Source organism: Arachis hypogaea, chromosome 15 (genome assembly GCF_003086295.3).
Source record: "Arachis hypogaea cultivar Tifrunner chromosome 15, arahy.Tifrunner.gnm2.J5K5, whole genome shotgun sequence".
Taxonomy (NCBI): Eukaryota; Viridiplantae; Streptophyta; class Magnoliopsida; order Fabales; family Fabaceae; genus Arachis; species Arachis hypogaea.
Window position 1 is genome coordinate 150,980,256 of NC_092050.1, and position 24,507 is coordinate 151,004,762.

General features: G+C 32.6%; 2 protein-coding genes across 3 annotated transcripts; one reads left to right on the forward strand and one right to left on the reverse strand.

The window, feature by feature from the left end:
* Positions 1–1,413: 1,413 nt before the first annotated feature.
* LOC112751338 (DEAD-box ATP-dependent RNA helicase 13) lies at positions 1,414–22,975 on the forward strand. Of its 2 annotated transcripts, XM_025800436.3 has the most exons (6): positions 1,499–1,890; positions 2,088–2,145; positions 21,730–21,809; positions 21,948–22,024; positions 22,369–22,509; positions 22,655–22,975. In XM_025800436.3, the coding sequence occupies exons 3-6, from the start codon at positions 21,791–21,793 to the stop codon at positions 22,682–22,684; spliced, it is 267 nt and encodes an 88-aa protein (XP_025656221.1). In that variant the 5' UTR covers positions 1,499–1,890; positions 2,088–2,145; positions 21,730–21,790; the 3' UTR covers positions 22,685–22,975. The 2 variants fall into 2 exon arrangements, 1 of the variants encoding a protein (XP_025656221.1); XR_003176363.3 differs by lacking the exons at positions 21,730–21,809; positions 21,948–22,024; positions 22,369–22,509; positions 22,655–22,975 and adding an exon at positions 3,924–4,317 and having other exon boundaries at positions 1,414–1,890.
* On the reverse strand, positions 8,544–12,981 carry LOC140179019 (uncharacterized mitochondrial protein AtMg00810-like). Its single transcript, XM_072217233.1, has one exon. The coding sequence runs from the start codon at positions 12,190–12,192 to the stop codon at positions 11,206–11,208; it is 987 nt and encodes a 328-aa protein (XP_072073334.1). The 5' UTR covers positions 12,193–12,981; the 3' UTR covers positions 8,544–11,205.
* Positions 22,976–24,507: the final 1,532 nt, after the last annotated feature.

Sequence of the window (24,507 nt, forward strand, 5' to 3'; positions counted from 1 at the left end):
TTCTGAGTTGTTCTTCCACCCTAGCATCATATGAGTCTATTTGGTGTATACGTAAGTGTCTAGTGCGCAAATTTCTTGAACCCTGATAACAAAAATAATAACTAACCGTCAATAACCAGAACTAGTCAATATTACTAAACTAATACTCGGTTTAGTAACAAATATAATTAATAATTACTAAAAATTCAAATAATTTATAATTACTAATTGAATTATTAATTATTAAGCATAACAGTAAACACAAAAATTACTTACATATATAGGATGTTGAAGATATTCTGATATATGCTCGTCAGCACGTGTGATGTCACGTTTTTCTATTTTTATCTTTAACACTACATTAAAATAATATAGAAAGAAATTATTTATATTTTTTCTTTTTTCTTTTTTACTGAAAACAATAATAATAATAACTCTTAATCTATTTACTAAATACATATCCTAAAAATTACTAATTATCCGATCTAAATATGTTGCCATTATTTTTCAATATATATTGCAAAAAATGTCTAAAATTACTAAACATACTAAAATTTAATAACAATGATTTTGTTTTCCAATAATTAAATATATATATATATATATAAAATAACAATAATAATAATTCAATTTTATTATTAAAAACTTCACGCACTACATATATAAATTAACTAAATTTAAACTAATAAAAACTGAAACACCTAATATTTTATATAAAAAAAATTTAAAAAATAACCCATGCTCATTAGATAATAATTAAGGCTATATATTTTAGTTAAATTTTAACCTAAAAACCTAAATCACTAAAAAATTATATCCGAATTAAATAAATAATTCTATTTTAAAATTAATTATTTTAAATAAAACTAAAATTATTAAATTTTTTCGAATAAATTATTTAAAATATAACTAAAATTACTAAAAACGTCTGTTTCTCAAAAAAGTAAAAATTAAAACAAAATTAAACAAAAATTTTAAAGCAGTCTTTTTCTCACATAAATTATATAAAATCAAACTAAAATTAATAAAAATTCTGTTTTTTAAAAAAATTAATTAAACAAAATTAAAATTAAAAAAATATATACTAACATTCAACGAATAATATACATTAACGATACGCTAACAATTAATACTATTATTATAACTATAACAAAGATAATATATTTTTTACTACTCCTAATCAAGAACTAATAATTAATTTATTCATCTACGTAATCAAAATGTAACCACCCTACTCCCATAAGGCCTGTGATTTTTTTTATTCTTTACGGCGTTCGCTGACATGCATAGGTTTATATATAAGTAGCATAGATAACGAATTAGAATTAGAACACGTAGCGCAAAACTTTTCTTTTAGTGCTTCCAAGCGACGAACCTTTTTCCGATTCAATTATTCTATGGAATAAGTATTCCCTTGAACCATATTAGTTAGATAATTCAAATTTTTGAACCGGTTTGATTTTTCTTCTCCCGATTCAACCAAACCATGCTTTCCTTAAATAACCCAGACCTAGAAAAACTCTGATTAAACTCATCTTCCCTTCTTCTCTCACAACCGAACGTGTTGTCCAAGACCATGATTACCTCTTCATGTAATCAATACTGTGATGTGGTGTTGCAAGAGGAAGAGGCCACGAAGCCTTGTCACACCAGCTCACCTCTTCCCACCTTCTGTAGATATATATAGATGAGCCAAGTCTCTCAATTTTCCTAGAAACCACACGAAGAGAAGAAAGGAAGCAAGAGTGGCGGCCAAGAAGAAGGAAGAGGAAGACCCAGCAGAAATCATCATCATCTGCGTGCGTCACCACCAAGAAGAAGGAGAAGGGTCATCAAGAGAGCTGCTACCCGAAGCCAAAGAAGGAACCTACCTCTTTCCTTTCCTGGTTTTCTTAGTGTTCTTCTTGTTAGGTAAGAACCAGTAACTTGTGTTCTGTTGATTTTTCCTAAATTAAAGATTCTACCCTTATTGAGCTCCAATTCTTTTAATTGGTAACCAAACCAATCAATTCAGCTCATCACAAGAGTAAGAACTCTTCTCTTGCTCCATATGCAACTCGGCCAATTAGCTCTATGAATTGACAAATCTCTTTAATTATGTTTGTTAGGGTTTTCTGATTTAATATAGCAAGGACAGACTTTGGTTTGTGAAATTCTCGAAGAGAGGTAAGGGATAGTCTATACAAGATATGTTACTTGCAGCTGTGTATACTGCTTATGATTGATGGTTTATCATGTGTTTGTTTGTTGAAAAGTGTATAATGAATTTTTGTTATGATAAAGATGCAGAAAAGTGAGTTTGAGTTATGAGTGGGTCTTTGCAACAAGGGATAAATTAATGAATATAAACTCTTAGAGCTGTGTTGATTATGCTAGCAACTTTAGTTAGTCAAAAGAAAGGTAAAATTATGGTTTTAGATGAATCCTAGGCTTGAATATAGGATTTGGTATGTGAGGTTGTTGGAAATGCTTTGTGCAGAATTTCTGCAGAAATATGCATAATTGGCAGTAAAACGAATGATTTTCTGGGAGCAGTCCAGACCTAATTTTTAGATGAGATTATTTTTTTATAAAACTTTAGTGTGTCTTGAACATGCCATAAAAATTTCAAAGAATTTGGCCAAGCGGTTTGGAAGATATGATTTTTTGAAGTTTAGTGGTTGCTGCAGATTTTTCTGGTTTTCTGGTTCTGCAGTACCAACTTTCAGATACTATAACTTTTAATTTAAACAGAATTTAGAGTTGACTTCAAAAGAATTTTAAAGATCTATTAGTCTATTTTAAGTGAGTACAAGTTTCATATTCATATCTATTTTATAGACTTAGATAAGTCACTTGAAAAATCAGTTGTTTGCTGGAAACTCTGAACTGGTTTATGAAAATAGGGCTGTGTTCCTAAGCTCATAACTTTTTCATGTGACATGGTAATAATCTGAAATTTAGTTTTCTGGAAAGCTGAAAGAGTCTTGTCTAAGTACATAAATTTTGAAAGGCAATGGATGAGAACTGGATTTTTAGTGAATTTAACAAATTTACTGCTCACTGCTATTTTTCTGCAATGATAGCAAAATTTTAAAATATTTGTACAATTTTCAGTTATGGTCGGAATGTCCCAGAACCAAGTTTTATTTTCTAAACCCGTGATTTTACAATAACTAAATGGATTAAAGAGAGTATAATGACCAATTAAGAATGTTTACCTGGTAAATAGTTAAGGAAAGTTTGAACATTGTTAAAGTTGAGGAAACCCGTAAGGGTGGTTTTAGTGCTATTTTAGAGGAGATTATGTCTGAATTTCTATAAAAGTTTAAGGACTTAGTTTAATGAAGATGTGTAAGTTGTCCCTAAGAAAGGTTAAAGTTAAAGACAATGATATTGAGAGATAAAGTGAAGAAAGAAAAATGAGGAACAAGGAATGAAATAAAAGTTGAGAATTATATTGAATGGGCCTTGTGCCGAACTGCTAATGCGAAAGTGCCTGCCTAATGGATAGCCTGAGATTGCTAATGCGGGAATGTTCGCCTAATTGATAGCACTGTTCTTTATTGTGATACACATTGAAATGTTATTATAATGAGGCCTAATTGACACGGGTAACCGTGATGCCAAGGTGTCTAATTGACACAGTAAAGAGACCATACTCGGGGTTCACTCTGAGTAACGTCGGGTTGCGGGTAGACAACCGACGCATGAGCTTATGGCCTGCACTAGGAACAGGCATGCATCATCTTATTTGCGCATATGAACTTCTTGTGAATTATTTACTGTCATTTCTTTCTTGTTCATGCTACTTACTTGTTATAAATATGTTTGTGCCTTGAGTCTCTGTGTTTGTTCTTTTTCTGTTTCATGACAACTTAGAGATAAAGACCCTAGGTTCCCCTTTTTCCTTACTGAGAACTCTAGGTTCTCACCCTTCTTTTCTTTCTTTTCCCCCTCCCCAGGCGGGTCCGGTAGAGGAGCCCTGTGAGTTTCGTTCTAACCGCTGAGCTATGAGGATCCGGCGCGCGGCGGAGTCTTCATATGGAGCATGTTTTGGACCTCTTTCTTGCACAATGTTGGAGATCACTCCAGAGTTAGTCGCAGTGGATCTTTCGCTCCTGTTTGATGATCTTAGTATCACTTTCCCCTCACTTTTGTAGTACTTTTAGAGGGGTAGGACGTCTTAGTAGTTCGGTTCCAGCTTAGGAAACCCGTGTGAGGGTTGGGACTAATTTCTTCTTTTGTATCTGTACATATAACTTGGTGTGATACGCGGCTTTGATGGATGACACGTATCCTTGAACTTAACTCATGTGTATATTATATATATGTTTATATATGTTATTTTCTGTTGCCTTGTGTTTTCTTACACGACAACTCTGAAGAAACTAACCTTGCGAGCAACTAAACGCTATTCCACGAGTAGTAATATGTTCACGATTGAACCGATAAAGGCTTTTATTGATATTAATTTATAAAAATATGAGTCTAGAGCTAAGTAGGCCGCACGACGAGTAACACCTGGACATTTGGCATTGGTCATGACGTGTCAAAAGTTGGGGTGTTACACAAAACATTATTTTAAAAATATTACATACTGTTTTTTTTTAACTTTTACTTCAAAACAATAAGATTAATCCTAATTAATTACTAATAATACGTTTAAAATACTAACCTTTTTCTATCTTTGACTGTTGCCATTGTCCTTGTTGCGGGAATGTGGGGCTGCCGTTTTTTTTGTTGTGGGGATGTGGGGTAAACAAAATGAAGAAGAAAGAATGAAGACTATGGATAAGAATAATGGAGACTATGGACTGAAGAAGAAAGAACGAAGGAAGAAGAGAGTTGGCGTTTTCATCAACGTGTGAGAAGAGAGAGGAACCTGCCACGTGTTGATCATGCACAACAAAACGTCGGTAACGTTTTGATCAAAATGTCAGTGACGTTTTCCACATAACGACATTGACGTTTTCTTTGCAGCATTTGACGGCTCCCATAACGACGTTAAACTCTCCTGTTTGGTTATTTTGGTGGGTAATACCACCTTTGGCCCAATATTAAAAAAAAAGTTCACATCACAACATATAAAAAGAGAATCAAAATGGATTTTTTTAGAGAAAGTATAAAAAATTAGTTTTAGTTAATTAATATTGGTTAATTTTTTTCATTTTAAAAATCGTATTTTTTTAAAAGATTTAGATTTAGACTTTATAATTTATGATTAGAATTAAAGAATTATCAGTTAAAATTTACAATTTAAAATTATTAGTAGGTAAAAAAGAACAGTAGAAAAAATGTTTGTATGTATTTAAATGATTTAGAATGATACAATATAGAAAGGTATTTACAGGTGTTAAGAGAATTAAAATAATAAAGATGTAATATCCTATAATAAATATTCAGAGATGTTAAATAATGCTAATTGATCTAATTGATCCTAATTATACTCTAACATCTTTCCTCAAACTCAAGTAACAACTTTAGTTTGAAACTTATTTAAAATAACGAAATAAAAAAAATGCATAAACTGATTAGAACGGGTGCAAATGAAACTGCCTAAAGGAAGCGCAGATGGAACTGACGGAAGGAAGTGCAGATGAAACTGCCATAAGAAAACGCAGACGAAACTACCACAAAGAAAGCACAGAAGGAACTGCCGAAATGGATCGCAGATAGAACTGTCGGAAAGAATGCAGATGAAACTGCCGCAAGAGTGGTCAATTGCCAAAAAACTGCTGAATAGATGGTGAACTGTCAGAAAACGGCTGAAAAGTGACAAAATGCAAAAGGATGGTAAATTGTCGAAAGATAACGAAAAACATATGGTTTCTCCATGAGAATAAGAAAAGGGGTAAGTACTGTTTTGGTCCCTAAAGTTGAGCGTGAAAATCGAAACCGTCCCTCATCTAATTTTTTATTTAGAATCGTTCTTAACGTTTTTTTCGTATTAAAATCGTCCTTTTTAATAAATTTTTTTATGTTATTCCTAAACTACCCCTATTCCTATTTTAATAATAAAAATAAAATAAAAAAGAAAACGCGTGGGGGGGGGGAAAAGGGTATACGAAGGGAGAGGGGAGGGGAAGGGAAGAGGGGGAGGGGGAGGGGGAAGTGGAAGGGGGGAGGGGGACGGTGTCGGCGAAGCTTGGAGCTGCCGTTGCCGTCGCCGTCGCCGAAAGAAAGGAGAGAACGGGATACAGAGAAGCGGGGGTGGGGAGAGAAAGAAAGGACGGGGGAGAAACAGGGAGGATGGGGGAGAGAAGGGGTCCTCGCCGCCGCCGCTCCTCCTCGCTCCTCGCCCTCGTCGTCACCGCCTCGCCCTCGCGCCGCCGCCGTGCCCTCGCGCCTCGCCCTCCTCGTCGAGCCGTTTCTGCTCCTCCTCCTCGCCCTCGTCATCGCCTCGCCCTCGTCATCGCCGCCTCACCCTCGTCATCGCCGCCGCCTCCTCCAGAACTCTGATGATGATGACGATGATGATGATTTTCTGGATTATGGGTTCTGATGATGATGATGATGATTTTCTGAGTTGAGTTCTTGTTTTTTTGAGTTTGAGTTCTGGGTTTGTTTTTTTGAGTTTGAGTTCTAGATCTGAGCTCTGGGTTCTGATGAGGATAACGATGATGATGTTGATTTTCTGAGTTTTGGTTGGTGTGATGCAGATAGTGATGGAGTGGCAGTGGGTGGGGGTGGTGTTGGTGTTGGTGGTGGATGGTGGTGGTGGTGGTAGTGCTGGTGTTGGTGGTGGTGTTGGTGCTGGTTGTGGCGGTGGTGTTGGTGTTGGTGGTGGTGGTGGTGGAGGAGGTAATTGTGTTGGTAGTGGTGAGGGTATTTTTGTCCAAAAAAAATTAAAAGGACGATTTTAATACGAAAAAAAACGTTAAGAACGATTCTAAATCGAAAATTAGATGAGGGACGGTTTCGATTTTTACGCTCAACTGTAGGGACGAAAACAATACTTACCCCATAAGAAAATAGTGAATAAGCTAATCGGTAAGGTAAGAAAAATATGAAAACATTGACAAAAAAAAAAGAAAAAAAATAGCATGGAAAAAAAGTATGAAAAGTACGATAATTTCACTAGAAGAAAATCAACTTATCCTCTTCAAGGAGGATACCATAGTTCTGATACCATGTTAGAAAAGACAAGAGAGAGTAGTAGAAAAAAGATTTGTGTGTATTCAAGTTATTTAAAATGGTACAATATAGAAAGGTATTTATAAGTGTTAAGAAAATCGAAATAATAAAAACATAATATCCTATAATAAATATTCAGATATGCTAAATAATGCTAATTGATCTAATTGATTTTAATTATACTCTAACAAAAATAAACAAATTAAATTTTAAAAAAATAACTAAAAAAAAAGCTTCCTAACATTAATTTTTTTTAGGCCTGCTACACATACAAGTCTTTTTGGCTTACAAGTCTTACAAGTTGGCACAAGTCCAACAAAACATACACATTACACTTCCACATTCAAGAGTAAATAAACGCACATTATTCAACCACTTCCTGTTTCCAAAGCGCGCTACTCACCATGCATTATGAACGACTCTTCTTCTTCTTCCTCCATGAAAACGAGTTTCTTGCAAAATTTGAAGATAATGGAACTTCAGAAATATACCCAAACGATTATAGAAATACACTCAAAGGATTACAGAAATACACCCAAAGAATTACAAAACTACACCAAAAGGATTTAAGAAATACACCCAAAATTCGTTGAAGTACACCTTATGCATAATTTAGAACTCTTTCTCTTTCTCTTCCTCATCTTCTGCTGCTTCTTTTTCTTCAAAAACGATTTCAGAGCTTGATGTCAAAAAACAATGGAAATCGAGAATAATGAAAAAAGAAAACAGAGAAAAAAGCACGTAAATGAAGAAGGAGAAAGAGAAGGCAAGAAACGAAAGAAAAGAAGAAGAAGAAGAGGAAGAGGAAGAAGAACGTGCAGCAAAAAGAAGAAGGTGCAGTGAAAACGTGCAGTAACCGTTCGAAGCGCGTTAATATAAAAGACTTGTAAAGACTTGTATAAAAAAAATGCTTGTATGTGGAGAATTTCTGATTTTTTTTATGTGAAAAATTTATCTCAATATACAATATTAAATACTATATAGATGAACACATAGATGAGTTATTAATCAAAGGAAGAAAAAAAATAACTAGGAATCAGGTTATTTGGTTACGGCTAGAATACAGATAGATTCAAGTCACAATAATATGGACAAGACGATGATCATGAATCCACCCTCAAAATGGTTCGAAATTAGCATGACATAGATATATGGATCCAGATTCTTTAAATTTTATAAAGTGAGAGATTAATCACTTTTAAATTAAAACAGTATAACATATATTTTATAAAAGTTATAAAATTAATAATAATTAATTTTTTATTTTATCATTTTTTTACTTTAGAAAATTCAAATTATATATATATATATATATATATATATATATATACCCCATCTTACTATGTAGTATGTAATAAGTTTATGCCATGTTCTTAAAATTTTCATCAGCCATATATATAAATATAGGTAAACTCTATCTAATTTTTCTTAATAAAAGATAAATTATCTCTTATGATAATACGTTTAATAACTAGTAAATGAAATAAATTATGTCATCATAGTTAATATTAACTCTTAATTTAACTTGAGTTTTGACAACTAATTAAACTAATTAAATATAGTAAATTTTTTTTTTTTGTAAATTACAAGAGTTATAAAAAAGATCTTATTTTATAATTTTTCTTAAAACCACACATATATATTAGTTAGATCTAATAATACAAAAAAAAAGAATTAAAAAATTAAAAAGAACAAATAAAAAGAAAAATTAAAAGGCCAAATCATAAATTTAAAAAAAAAAAAGTAGTTATAAGGTGTTAATTGAATAAGGATAGTGAATTCCATAGTTACTAAATGGAGTTGATATAAAAATGATGTGATTTTGTAGTTATAAAATTTAAGTGATTTTACTATAAATAATTAATTTGGTTGTCAAAACTCAAATTAAATTAAGAATTAATAATAATTATTTTAATAATATAATTAATTTTATTTAATAATTATTAAATTTATTATAGAAGATATTTATCTTTTATTTAAGAGAAGATTAAATAAAATTTACTATAAATATATGATCTTCATGTGTTTGTGTACTTCCCATCTATCTTTGAGAAAAAAGAAAGGAAAAGACCTGAAAAATAGAATCAGATGTGTAGAGCTATATTCCTACGTAAAACTTGCATTTATTTTATGGGTAATGCTAGGTAAAAAAAAAAAAACAGCCGGAACTTTTTTTATTTAGCATTCATTAATTGTCGCAACAATTAATAAATGCTAAATAAGGAAATTTATGGCTGTTTTTGGCTAATATTTTTTTGTTACTAAACATTTTCCTTATTTTATTTGTTGAATCTAACAATGACTCATAATAAGTACAATAAAGGCAGAAACATCTAGTTCTTCTAGCTAGTATGCATTAATCAAAATCATATTGAAAGAAAATTCTATTATGTCATCAAACAAGCCTCCATGACCAATTATAATATAGATGATGACATTTGAGTGAGGAAAAGACAAGTAGATATGACTTATGACTAGTTCATTTGGTTGAGCAGATAGAAAGTGTGAAGCCCTAATAATCATTTTATATTTACATTATATCTATATATGGAATGTGGGGTTACATTGATAATCTCAAGTATTAATATGTAAAACATTGAGTGGGAGTTCCACAATCAAATCCACTAGTACTAAAATAATTGGCATTTTAATTTATATGCTTCGGGTTAATTAAGAAGAGTAAACCCTAAGTTTTAACGGACATTGTAAGAACGTTAAAAGTTGTATATGGTCGGTGGTTGTTCAGGTGAAGTGTCACTCAGCATATATAAAAAATAATTAAAAATGATAATAAATAATTCCATTATTAGTTAATCAATTAGAACAAACCAACCATAATCACTTTAGTTCTTCTATTCATTATGAAATGAACATTTGAACATTTACACAACCTCGAAAATCTTGACTTGTATAGGTGCACGTATTCTATGACCTCTACTAATAAGAAAAAGTAGAAATTAGCGTAGAAGTTGTTTTAATGTAAAATTAATAGTTGAAATAAAATTAGTAGATGACAATTTAATTATAGGAAAGTTTTTAAGTATATCAGTACACTGATGTTTCAGTGATTTTTAACCGTTGATTTTAATTATATATATTATATATACTTTTTATAATTAAAATCAACGGTTAAAAATCATTGAAACACTGATATACCAGTACACTTAAAAATTTTTCTTAATTATATATGTCAAATTATCTAAGAGTTTTGAATTATCAATTTTAAATAAAGAGAACTTTATGTAAATTTCCGTTAAAAAATTGTAGATAGAAAAGAGGATATTCCAAAATTGGACTGGACTTTTTATGATGTAAGGCCATATCAAGTGATAGGCCCATGTGACTAGGTTAGTTAATGGATCAGATTTATTGGGTCTAACCTGTGTCTATAGTTTCCTTTGTGTGGTTCAAACTCAAGACTCCATGACCAAAAAAAAAAAAAAAAGCTCAAGACTCAATGCAGGTAAGGTAGCTTAAGGTCTTTGCAATGAAAAAAAAAAAATTGAACAATTGAACCTTCCAGTTTCCAAGTTATCGAGTGCAGTATTGATTCACAAAAGGATTCTCAATCCATGTCAAGAAATTCCTGTTATTAGTAACAAGAAAAGAAAAACAATAAAAAATAAAAAAATAATGACATACCTGGAATACCACCTAATTACACAATAAGATATCCTTTTAATAAGCAAAGCATCCATAACATGTTTCTCTCCAAGAACTTAAGTAAAATTGAGGTGGCCATAAAACGAACAGACCAATAAGATTAACATCCTGCATTGACATAAGGTTCTGTAAAGGCGACATCTAAAGGACGTAAAGTAGGTAACTTAATATAATAATTATATCAGTGACTTCATTCCACAATTAGAATCCACAATCTTTAAGTCACACAGAGATTGTTGGAAAATAAAAGAACAAGACACACACTCACGAAGAATATAAAATGAAAAGAAATGGTTTAAATTAAAACTAAATATATGAAATAATTACATATGTATTTATACTTTTCTTTGACGTCTAAACTTAATACATTCTAATAAACAAATGGTTTAAATTAAAACTAAATATAGACAACTTATTCATGCTGTGGTTTCTATTCATTCTTAAATTCTAACTATCAAATTTATTTTTAACATTCTCCTTTAAACTTGATAATCTTCCGATTCCAATCATTATCCTTAACTTTTGAAAAGCATCATATTTCAGAGGTCTTGTGAAAATGTCAGCAACTTGATCAACTGATTTCACATACTCAACCTCCACATGCATGTTCTCAATACATTGTCGAATGAAATGATACTTTGTTTCTATGTGCTTGCTTCTGTCATGAAACACTGGATTCTTTGCTAGGGCAATCGCTGACTTATTGTCCATCATGATCTTGGTGGATTCAACTTGCTCAAAATGAAGTTCCTTCAGTAGTATCTTCAGCCAAATTGTATGACATGCACAGGTAGTGACATCAACATATTCAGCTTCACAAGTTGAAAGAGTGACTATAGGTTGTTTCTTTGAACACCAAAAAATTGCATTATTTCCTAAAAAGAAAACAAAGCCAGTAGTACTCTTCCTGTCGTCAATATCCCCAGCATAATCACTATCACAATAACCCATTAATTTGAATTCATCTGAAGCTGAATAAAACATGCCATACTCAAGAGTGCCTCTAAGATAGCGAAGAATTCTCTTGGCTACCTTCATATAGATTTCTGTTGGATTCTCCATGTAACGACTAATTAACCCAACTAAAAATAAAATATCAGGTCTGGTACAGGTCAAATACCTTAAACTCCCCACGAGACTTCTGAATAATGTTTGATCAACTTTTCTTACACCTTCTTCCTCTTTGGAAAGTTTGACTCCACACTCCATAGGTGTATTGGTAGGATTGCAATCTAGCATATTGAGTTTCTTCAATAGCTCTCTTGCATAAGCCTGTTGTGAGATGAAAATTCCATCCTCTATTTGTTTCACTTCAATTCCCAGATAATAAGATATTAGTCCCATATCACTCGTATCAAATTCTTGAGCCATTACCTTCTTAAATTCTTCAAACATTATTTGATTGTTTTCCTGTGAATATAAGGTCATCCACATAGACACAAACAAATAACAAATTTCCTCTTTCCTCTTTCATATAAAGTGCATATTCATGAATGCACCTAGTGAAACCATTATCTTGAAAATATGTATTAAGATGACCATTCCAAGCTCTTGGAGCTTGCTTCAGTCCATATAAGGCCTTTTTAAGCCTTAAAACTTTATCTTCACAACCCTCAACAACAAAATTCAAAGGTTGTTTAATATAAACTTCTTTCAGAAGATTACTGTTCAGAAAAGCAAACTTCACATCCATTTGGTGGATTTTCCAGTTGTTCTGTGCTGCAAGTGACAACAATAGCCTTATCGTCTCCAAGCGAGCAACTGGAGCAAACACCTCATCATAATCTATTCCTTGCTTCTGCTTATACCCTTTTGCAACGAGTCTTGCCTTATACCTTTCTACATCACCTTTAGAGTTTTTCTTAATTCTGTAAACCCATTTGACTCCAATAGCCTGATGACCACTTGGAAGTGATGCAAGTTCCCAAGTGTTGTTCTTCTCAATTGCTTGAATTTCTTCCTCCATAGCTTGTATCCATTTCTCATCTTTGACAGCTTCTTTAAAACTTAAAGGCTCATCATTGGAGAGTAAACACAATAAATTTTCATCCTCTAGCTTTTCTGTTTGCTTATAGAGATCAGGGAGACTTCGATATCTATAAAGGCTTTCGCTTGAACTAGAGGATGGAGAAGACGATGATGATACTAGTGGGTTAATGCTGGTGTTGAAGGATCAATTTCGCCTTGCACTTCTTGCATCGGGGCTTCTTTTTCCTCAAAATAAGGCAGAAAATCATAAGTGATTTTATTTTGTGTACTCCAGTCCCACTTTGTATTTTCTTCAAACTCAACATCTCTGCTTATTATTACTTTATTATTGATGGGATTGAAGAATTTGTAACCTTTAGTATTCTCCTTATAACCAATAAATACAAGCTTTTGGCTCCTATCATCAAGCTTCGATTTTTCTTGTTCAGAAATTTGGACATATGCAATAGATCCAAATACCTTTAAATGTGATACATTAGGCTTCAAACCACTCCATGATTCTTGAGGTGTTATATCTTTCAAACTCTTGGTAGGTGAGCGGTTTGAGAGATAAACTACACATGCAATTGCTTCTCTCCATAATTCTTTTGTTAATGACTTACTTTTTAACATCGTTCTTGCCATATTTAGAATTGTCCTATTCTTTTTTTCAGCAACCCCATTTTGTTGAGGCGATCTAAGAACAGTTAGGGGACGTCGAATACCATGATTTTTACAAAACATCTTGAATTCATTTGAAGTGAATTCTCCACCTCTGTCAGTTCTGAGAGCTTTTATCTCATAGCCACCTTCTTTTTCAAGGAGGGCTTTAAACTTCTTGAATGCTTCAAATGCTTCGCTCTTTTACTTCAAGAAATAAACCCATATTTTTCTTGAATAATCATCAATGAAAAACAAAAAATAGGTGCTCTTACCAAGTGACAAAGGCTTGATAGGTCCACAAACATCTGCATGGATAAGCTGAAGTGGCTTGGTAGCTCTTGATTTGGACTGCTTTGGAAAACTCTTTCTTGAATGTTTTTCAAGTAAGCAAGCTTCACATAACTGATGAGGATGATCAATTGTTGGAATTTCGTTTACCATCTTTTTTGTTCCCAATTCTTTGAGCCCACCAAAATTTAAATGTCCATATCTCATATGCCAAAGCCATGGTGGATCTTTAATACATGACTTCAAACATATAACTCCACCGCTTCTCATGTTTAATAAGAACATACGATTTCTTGTCATAGAAACCTTAGCAATAAGATTTTCATTTTTATCTCTAAGCCAAAGATAGCGATCTTCCATGACTATCTTGTAACCATTTTTCATAAGTTGCCCAATACTCAAGATATTATTCTTTATTTTTGGGATGTAATAAACATTGGTAAGAATCTTATGACTTCTATTCTTCATCTCGAATAGAATCGTCCATTTGCCATTGATTTTTACTTTTGATTCATCACTAAAACGCACGTGTCCTTTTACGTTGGTGTCGAGTGCAACAAATTTACTCCTATCACCTGTCATATAATTGCTAGCTCCATTGTCAAGATACCACGTACTATCTTCAGAATCTTGATCTTCCTTGAGCGTAAGGAATAATGTTGGTTCTTCAACATCTTCACTGTGCACAACAAGTTTATTTTCTTCTTCTTTGGATATCTGACACTCCCATGAATAATGTCCATTCTTTCCACATGATGAATAGCATTCAATGTGTCTTTTGTCAACTGTTCTTCCTCTTCCATGACCTCGAGAAAAATTTTGATTTCTTTTCTCTTGAGAATAATTTTTCTCATCTCTTCCTCTTCCGTAACCACGTCCTCGTCCTCGTCCACGACCTCGACCTCGTCCTTGTCTTCCACTTTTGTTGGTTTCTCCTCTAGCATTCCACGAAAGTTTTGCCTGCAAGACATGTTCCACACGTTCTTGCTTGCCTTTATCCATTCTTTCTTTATGGGCCCGTAAAGAACCATTCAACTGATCAATAGACATCGTATCCAAATCTTTGGACTCCTTAATGGCTACCACCACATGGTAAAATTTTGAGTTGAAAGAACGAAGGATTTTCTCAATAACACGAACATCTTCTAATTTTTCTCCAAGCCTTTTCATTTGGTGCACTACCATAAAAACTTTGGTGAAATAATCCGAAATGGATTCAGTCTCCTTCATCATTAGAGACTCAAACTCAGCCCTTAGAGTTTGAAGACAAACCTTCTTCACCTTTTCAACTCCTATGATGAAATTTTGAAGAGTATCCCAAGCTTTCTTTGCATTGGTTATATCAGCAATCTTCTCAAACATATCATCATCTAAGTCTTGATGAATGATAGTAAATGCACATTGATCTTTCTTTCTTTTATTTTCTAATTCTTCCTTCTGAGCTTCTGTTAGCTTGTTCACATTCTCTGGTTCTACATAGCCTTTCTCAACCATCTCCCACACTCTTTGAGCACCAAAAATTGCTTTCATTCGGGTTGTCCAATTGTTATAGTTGAGCTTAGATAATTGTGGGTATTGAAAAGATAAAGTAGTTCCTTTTGATGAAGACATTTTATAAGTGGCTCTGATACCATTTTGTTGGAAAATAAAAGAACAAGGCACACACACTCACGAAGAATATAAAATGAAGAGAAATGTATTGAATGTATTTGTGTTGTTGTTTATGAAATAATTACATATGTATTTATACTTTTCTTTGACGTCTAAACTTAATATATCCTAATAAACAAATAGTTTAAATTAAAAGTAAATATAGACAACTTATTCAAACTGTGATTTCTATTCATTCTTAAATTCTAAGCATCAAGTTTATTTTTAACAGAGATAACTTAACCATTGCTACAAAACTCCACTTTAAATTAAGTAGATACTAATTATTAACGGTGAGTTCTACTATATAGATGGTTGTTGACTTCTATAGGTATAGAATTGTAGTGGCAAATATAGATGAAGACATCTGTCCCAAAAGGAGATAGAATCTGAATTTTGGCAGGAAACTTGCAGAAGAGATTTAGTGGTATTCACGTGAGGAGTAGAGGAGATTAACGCTTTGATTTGATAATTATATTTTACTATGATTATTAAGTTAAAGTTGATTACCGTCGTCCTGTATCTTGTGCTTTTCACGTTTTTAGAAGGATGTTTTTATGTTTAAGTCTGAAAATATTACTCTTATTCAGTACCCAAAAACAAAAATATCACTGCTACTATTCAATACCCAAAAAAAAAATACCCTAACTACTACTATGTATGCCATTTTTTTATTCATACATTACCCTCGTAGTCATCCATATGCAAAAAAAATTAATATTAAAATAAATAATAATAATAATAATAATAATAATAATTAAAAATAATTTTGAACACCATTTAATTAAATCTGCATGTGTTATATAAAATAATTTATAGTTAATTTCAGTTATATTAATTTAATGAATCATTTTAAATCAAAATAAGAATTTTATAATAATAAATCAAATAATAAAGTTTGATTTCTTTTATATTTATTTGAATTAAAAAAAAACTCAAGTATACAAGAATAGTAAAAAAATTAATTCTTCTCTTATAGAATTGCACATTTTTTATATTATTAAATATTATTTGAACACATTATTATAAACAAATATAAGCAAAAGAAACAAAAATAAAAAATATATAATTGTGATAAATACTAAAATATATATGCTTAAAATATTATTTTAATGAAATTATTTATATGATTTAAATCACAAATATTAATTATTTTTTTATAAAGTTATAATTTATAAATAAGTTATTAAAAATATCAATATATTATACTCAACAAAAAATTTAAAGACCAAAAAGTTATTAAAAATTTGTTATAAAAAAAATAATATTTGTTGCTATGAACATAAACCAAAAAAATTTTTCTAATGATAAATTGATAATTGTAGTATATATGTTTGCACCTAAAAATGTTGTTATAGAATACATTTGGATAAAAAAAATTAGATATAAAAGAATAAAAAATCCTTTTTAGCATATCTCAAATTAAAAGACATTTATATAAATATTCATCATATATTTAATAACAAAAAAATATATAATATTAGAATTTATGGCCTTACATTTTGCAAAACTACTTAAAAAAAAACAAAGAGCCGAGACTAAGAGCATGCCTCAAACAAAAGAGAAAAAAAAAATCAAAGACTTGTAATTACTTCACATATACTTTTTTGTAAACTAAGATTTTTTTAATTGTTAAAAAGGAACAAAAATTATGTTAATCCAATAGATATAGGTCCACTATTAAGCATTTACTAATTTATTGTATTAAAATTAATTATTAACACAATAATCTCTCATCACATGGATGAATAGTATAAAGTAAATTGTCTATCCTGCAGCTATATTTTAAAATATTCAAAAAATATCTCCTTCTGTGATAAATTACTACTAAAATTCTATACTTATAGAAGTTAACAGCCATCTACATAGTAGAATTCACCATTATTAATTAACTCAAATTATGCAACCATCTAGGCCTTTAGAAAGAAAATCTAAAACAGTTTAATTTCGATTTAAGAATATCTTGGAGAGTAAGTTACACCAAAGAATTCTTTTTTTTTTTTTACGAAATTCTATGGTACTGATGCTTGAATTTATCTTTACCTGTTGAAATTACGTGTCAATTTGATGGTGTATATGTGTGCCTGATAAAAATATCTGTTACACTAAAATCGTAAATTGTATCAGATCAACCCAATACAAACAGAATCTGCTCCCACAATTGATAGTATTTGTCACACACTTTACGTCTCATTACATTTTAAGCTTGTCATAAATCCCTGCTAATGACTCAGTTGAAGAAATATATTTTATAAGGCTTTCTGTTATTTTAATATTTATTTTGTGAAACTGGCTTTAGGTGTTAATGGGTCTTTTTTTCATGAGGAATTGATGAACTCTGTGTTATTTTAATATAAACCGAAGCACCATTGTATTGTGCAGCTTTAGCACCTGACCACCTGCCATCCCATCACTAGGCAACGGAAGGAAACTTGATACTTAACCCTAAGATCATGCCATATAAAATTATTGAAAAATTTTCAAGTACCGTTGATTTCAATTAATATATATTATATATATTTTTTACAATTCAGATCAACGGTTAAAACAACTGAAACACCAGTGTTTTCGGTACACTTAAAACTCTTCCAAAATTATAAATACAATAAGACTTTGTCATGATCATGCCATTATACTTAACGCTACGAAAGATTTTAGCAAAAATTAAATCGGAAGTCACACTACATAAACATTATTGGATCATATATTATACGGAAATATGCAACTAATTAAATGTACATGAAGCATATATTTTGTTATTGGGATAAATTAGACTTGGACTAAAATTTTGCCTATGCCTTCTTCCTAACGAATTCTAATTGTATCTAGTTGTTTTTACTCTCTACTCTCTTTGAATGAACCTGGAAACACCACCTGACACTAAAAAATGGTCTTCAGAAAAAGAAGATCTGGTGACCAGAGATGAGGGAAAAACTCATGAAGGAAGAGGTTTAGAGCGTAGAGGAAAGAAACACGCATGATACTAAAGCTTCTTACAAGGATAGGCTATTGGATGATGGTCTAGGAAAACTAAATCCAAATGAAATTGTTAAGATGGTGGCTGAAGATTACATTTCAGACAAAGACCCTATGGAGTAGGAAAAAGATGTTAATGCTCCCTTCAATCCAAAATCAAACATTGATGTCACTCTTGAAAAATATGACAAATGGTGCAAGCCGTGGAAACAAGCGCTAATTATCAAACCTTTTGGGAAGAAGTTCAATCTGCCTACCATGGAGAAATGGATTAGTAGAATATGGGCTAGGAAGGAGGCTGCGCGTGTTATGGATCTTGAGGAGGGTTTCTTTTTGGTTAGACTCTTTAACCAAGAGGATTATGCTCATGTTTTGAATAATTGCTGATCACTATATCTTGGTCGAGAGAGGTGGAGGCCCTTATTCATTCCTCAAGAAAGTGATGTACAAAAAGTTGTGGTGTGGGTTAGAATCCCCAATCTGCCGGCGAAATTATCACTACAAGAAAAAAGGTTTATGACCACGCCTTTATGAGAGTGGTGATTGAATAGAGATTTGATCACGTTTTTTTTGCTATGCTTCAAAAGCGTGGCAAAAAGGGTCAATGACCACGCTTTTATGAGAGTGACAATTGAAGCGAGACTTGGCCACGTTTTTTTTGCCACGCTTAAAAAGCGTAGCCGTAGAGAGAAAATGGCACGCTTTTAAAGCGTGGCAACAAGGTTTTATTATTGTGGCGTTTATAAAGCGTAGCCATTTCCTACAAGCCTTTTGGCACGCTTCAAAAGCGTGGCCAAAAGGTTTCCCATAAAAAAAATAAAAAAAGCTCATACACCCTTCTGAGTTATAACTTCATATTAAAAAAAGCTCATTCTTCATTTAAAGAAAGACCCGTAAGCCCTGCCCTAACTCCTTCAAAAGCCCCAATGCGACGACGACACTCCATTGTGCCTTGCCATAACCCTAATCCCTCTTCATTGTGCCTCAACCTCACCGCGACGACGACACTCCATGAAGAACGGTGCTGCGCTTGCAATGCCTCCGCCGGCAATCCCTCTTTCGGCACCCCTAACCCTCCTTCTGCAGTGACTCTCTCTGGCGGTGACTCCCTCCGCTCACTTGCCATCGCAAACCCGCTGTCGATGCTCCCTTCGCCGCTGCTCCCTGCCGTCGCTGCAAACCCCTAACCCCTTTCCATTTTTCGCTGCGCTATCGAGCCAGCAGGTAGCAGCGTCTTCATCCCCTACGCCATCGCCTCAAGCCCCTTCGCCCTCCATCGTCGAGCCCCATCCAGCCGTCGTCGTCCAGCGCCTCTCCCTTTCTGGCAGCCACCGCGTCTTCCTCCACTCCTCCCTGCACTCTGCCACTCTCTATCTGCATCATCAAGAATGGAGCCTCTGACTCAGATTGGTTCTTGATTTTTTTGGTCTGATTTTTCGCTGCTTCTATTTGTTTTTCTGTTCTGTTCTTGAGTTAATTCTAGTATGTTCCTAAGTATTTTAGTTCTTGATTTTAGTTATGATTTTTAATTTGTTCTTGATTCTTGGTTGGCATATTTTCTGCAGTTCTCTAGTATTCTCTTGGTTGCTATTCTTGATTCTTGATTTTTGTGATGATTTTTTAATGCTTCTATTTTTTCCTGTTCTGTACTTGAGCTTATTTTGTTCTTTGATTTTTGGTTCTTGATTTTTCACTGCATCTATTATGATTCACCATAGCACGCTATTTGATGTTATTTCATATACGAGTATTTTATTTATATCATAATTAGTAATACAACTCTAAATCTTTAAAATTTGGCTAATTATAATCCATAGAGCATGCTACAAATCATTTTTATATAACTTAGAAGAAAATTGAAAAGCTGCATGCCTATTGAAAGTTGAAACCAAATTAATACTACTGTTTTAACTCTTTCCTAGCAGTCAATGGCAGAAATAGGCATTTGGTTTAAATATGTATGTAATGTTACAAAGAATTTGATCCTTGTTACTTATCTAGCTTAAATATGTATTGTTTTTACCTTCTTGACCAAACAGATTTTCATCTCTCTTAATGACTTTTAGTTTATCACTATAAAATTGATGAGCAAACCAGAGAGTTTTAAAGAACTAAGACATCGATGAAAGAAGGAAATACTTGCTATTTAACTCTTTGTTGATTGTCATTATCAATCTTATATTTGGTTTAATATTTCTTCAATGACATAGAACTAATGTCATTTGTTGTGCCTTAAAATACTAGTGAAGTGACTATCATAGTACTAAATATGCTTCAGGAATTTGACCAATTTTAAGGGCTAGGTTCTTGTCCCGGTCTATCTTTCACTTATTTTTTATTTTATTTTTATTTTTATTTCATGACTTCATAATAATAATAATAATAATAATAATAATAATAATAATAATAATAATAATAATAACTATAATTCTGAATTTTGTATTTCTTCTCACTCATCTTCTTATGTAGTTAATGTCTTTGTTTCCCTGTTTCTATGTTTCCACTCACTCACTTCACTTTCACACACACTCTCCTCTCTGCTGCTTCTGTCACCGCTCTTTAATTTTGCTCCATGAAACCGTTGCAACACTAAGCTTGCTCTTCTTCATACAGTCACTTAAACCCTGTCTTGTGATCCTTTTCAGGTTTGATCCTCAATCTTTATTTTATTTTGTTTTTAGTATCTCGGGTGTGTGTTAATTCACCAAAATTTGTAACTTTCTCTGTGATTCTTTGAGATGTTATGTTTTCTCTGAGTGGCATTTTCTGCTGTTTGCTTTAATTTTGGAATTGGGGTTTGTCAATTATTCCATGACACTGACTTGAAGTAATTAACTGGCCCTTTAAATTATTATTATTATTATTATTTTGAAAAAAAAATTCTTTTTTTGGGTGAGCGATTTATGTTGTTTGTGGTGTTTGGCTTGGAATTTTGCTTGGTGTTTAAGGTTTTATAATGGGTTGGTGTGTGAGTGGACATGTTGCAGTTCATCCTGGTCTTTTATCTTTAATGTGAAGCCTTTTAGTTGTTTTCTATAAAGTTTGGTAAGCTGTGTGAAACCAGCTTCTCTTTTTGTCTTTGCTGTTTTGGTTGATTGGAACTATTGTAGAATTTTTCTGCCTTTATTTCATAGGGTTATTGTCCCGGTCTATGGCCAATAAGTCAATAACCCTATTGTAGAATTAAAAGTAGAAAGTGGAATTAAAAGTCAACAAAACAATATTAGTTAGTCTTCCCTCATTCACAATCAAATTGGTCATTAATTCATTATTTTGCACTCATAGAATTTCAGCATCTTGCCTATATTAGTCAGCCAAAATGTTGTATAGACATCTCCCCTATTATATATCAGCATTATAACTGCTATTTGTTATTTTCAAACTGAATGTTGTTTTCACTGCTCTGATAATTATTATTCCTTGAAGCAAAAGAGTAACCTTTGATCTTCTTGTGACTTGCTCTATGACCCCCAAGAGCTTGGTATGAATGGAAGATCTTGTTGCAGGTTGCACACTCAAACTTTTCTCTCTTGTGATTATGAGAAGAACTGCTCTTGTGATTTTCATTTTTGTAGAATTTAGTGATTGTCATTATCATTATCTTATTTTATGTTCATGACAATTTTCAGTGGTTTCCTTTACAGAACTCAACATGCCAAAAGTTTTAAAACGATTGTCTCTTGCACGCCAAATTGACAAAATAACACCAAAGAATTCACAGGTATTAGGATTTAGTTGTACAGTATATTGAATTATATAACATTTTGGCATTTTTTTCATGCAACCAATGTTAGTGTCAAGTGTGCTTGGAATTTATCATTTTTCTGTTTATGATTTGAAATGGTTTTGAATGTAATTTGCTTGAGGTAACCTCCATATTCAAGAGGTTTTCCTTATTGCATCTTTACAAACGTACACAGTAATTTCTAGTAACAGACTTCCAGTCTCATGTATTTTCTTGCTTTTTAGGTTTGACTTAAAATTCTGTTTTACTTTATTGCTCCTTTGTGTTGAGTGGATATGGATAATTGTGTTTTCAAATTCTATTTCTCTTTGCTATTTTAGGTGAAAGCTGAGAAAAATTGGTTTGATCGAAATGCTAACTCAGTTGAATTAGTTACTGAAAATGACGACGGTAAGGAGGAACAAGTGAACAAACACAAGCAAATGAAAACCAGTTCTAAACAATTGAAGACATTGCAACAGGTCTGATGCCTTTATATATACCTGAAACGATATATAGATATTATTTCCAGTTTATTTAATTCTTCTCAAATGTTTCATATTGCAGGAGCTTATGTTTTTTTTTTTGTTGTTTTGTTCTTGCTTTTGCTCCTTTTTCTCCCCGCAGGTGCGCATGGATGTTAAGGATTTTGCTTGAAAACAGAGAAATATAGCATGTTCTAAATTTTCAGAATGTTGTTGCTTCAGGTTTGCGAGATCAGTGAAGAAAGTAAAAGAGAAAGCTAAAGCTGGACAATGAATAGAAGTTTTGTCATTTATTGCTGGATAATTTTAAGGCTGGGACTATGTCCCATAGTTTTATCGTGATTTTCCATAGAGCTTTGATTTCTTGTATGAATAGAATATATCATGAAATTTTAAAATTGTCAGGGGAAGCTTATGTCAATTTGATGTTATACGGAATTTTGTCTAGTCATGTTTCATTCAAAAGCAAGCTTATTCTAATGAAAACCGACAAGTTTAGACTTTGATCTCTCTCTCTCTCTCTCTCTCTCTCTCTCTCTCTCTCTCTCTCTCTCTCTCTCTCTCTCTCTCTCAAAGCGTAGCCGTATAAAACTCTATTGGCACGCCTTAAAAGTGTAGCCATAATGTACAGTAGTATCAACAGCCACGCTTTAAAAGCGTAACTATATCTCACAGCTATTGGCACGCTTTAAAAGCGTAGCCATATGTTTCACTATTGTCACGCTTTTAAAGCGTAGCCATATGTCATGCTATTGGTATGCTTTAAAAGCGTAGCCATATCTTCCTATTGGTACGCTTTTAAAGCGTAGCCATATTTGACACATATGGCCACGCTTTTAAAGCGTGGAGATCTTTAAAAGTGTGGCAAAAAAAGCGTGGCGATAGAGCAACCGGCACCCTTGTAGTTATGACCCTTTCAAAAGCGTGCCGGTAGCTCAAAAAGCGTGGCAAAAAGCTATCACTACGTTTTTTTGGACTTTTGCCACACTTTAAAAGCGTAGCAAAAAGCTTGTTTTCTTGTAGTGTATATATAATAGTTATTTTCTTTGGAAAGTGGAAAAAACTTTAGGTACTATGTTAAGGGTGGATGAGCTCACTTCTATTCATTCAAGAGAAAAATTTGCACGCATATGCGTAGAGATTGATCACAGGAGAAAGCTAGTTCCATCTTTTTTTGCCTGGGAAAGGAAATTAGATTGGAGTATAAAGGCCTACACCAAATCTACTTCCATTGTGGCAGATATAGGCACAAAGTAGATGGTACCCAGAGATGCTTGCTGATGCAGTGAAAAATGTGCTATCTCAAATCATTATGGGCAGCTAGAACCACCATGAGGGAGGTGGCGATGATGCTGACCAGATTTAAAGTGAAAAGGAAAATCTGGCATCACAAAAAAGGAAAGATTCTGATGGAGCTGGAATTTTGGGGGAGAAATCAAAGGAGTTAGCCGTTGAGAATATGATAAAGGATTAGAGCATTAATGGAGATGCTGCCACTTTAGAAAACTCTATTAAGATAGATAAAAGTCCATTTGGGTCTCGGATGGTAGTTAAGAAACCTTAAAGAAGAAACAAACAAGGATTGGGAACTCAAAATGGTAATAATATAGAAAAGAGCTTTTTTGTCCGTTTTGATGCCTTAAGACATGATGAGGAAAATCAAGATAGTATGAATACTAATGAAGAAAGAGGGCAATCAAATTCTATAGTACAGGAACAGAAAGAGGAAGATAATGTTAAAAGCAGAAAGCTTTATGATTGACTAGAAATCCAGAACAAGAATGGAAAGTTCCACCTAGGAATAAGACGCAAATCAACAACCCAAAAGGAAGAGTAACTGATCTTAACAGGAAGTTTAAACCCCTGGATAATTAATAAATAGTTATCCAATAAATTAATTTTTATTTAAAAAAATTAAAAAATTAACTTTGATAAGTTAGAAGGGTAGAAATAATTAAAATATGAATTTTGACACTAATTTTAAAATTTTTGGCC

Excerpts from the sequence above, each read along its gene's own strand:
- LOC140179019 (XM_072217233.1), bottom strand. The coding sequence starts at position 12,192 with ATGTGGATGACCTTATATTCACAGGAAAACAATCAAATAATGTTTGAA.
- LOC112751338 (XM_025800436.3), top strand. Across the intron at positions 22,025-22,368 it reads TAACACCAAAGAATTCACAG|GTGAAAGCTGAGAAAAATTG; the intron begins GTATTAGGATTT and ends TTGCTATTTTAG. Across the intron at positions 22,510-22,654 it reads AATTGAAGACATTGCAACAG|GTGCGCATGGATGTTAAGGA; the intron begins GTCTGATGCCTT and ends TTCTCCCCGCAG.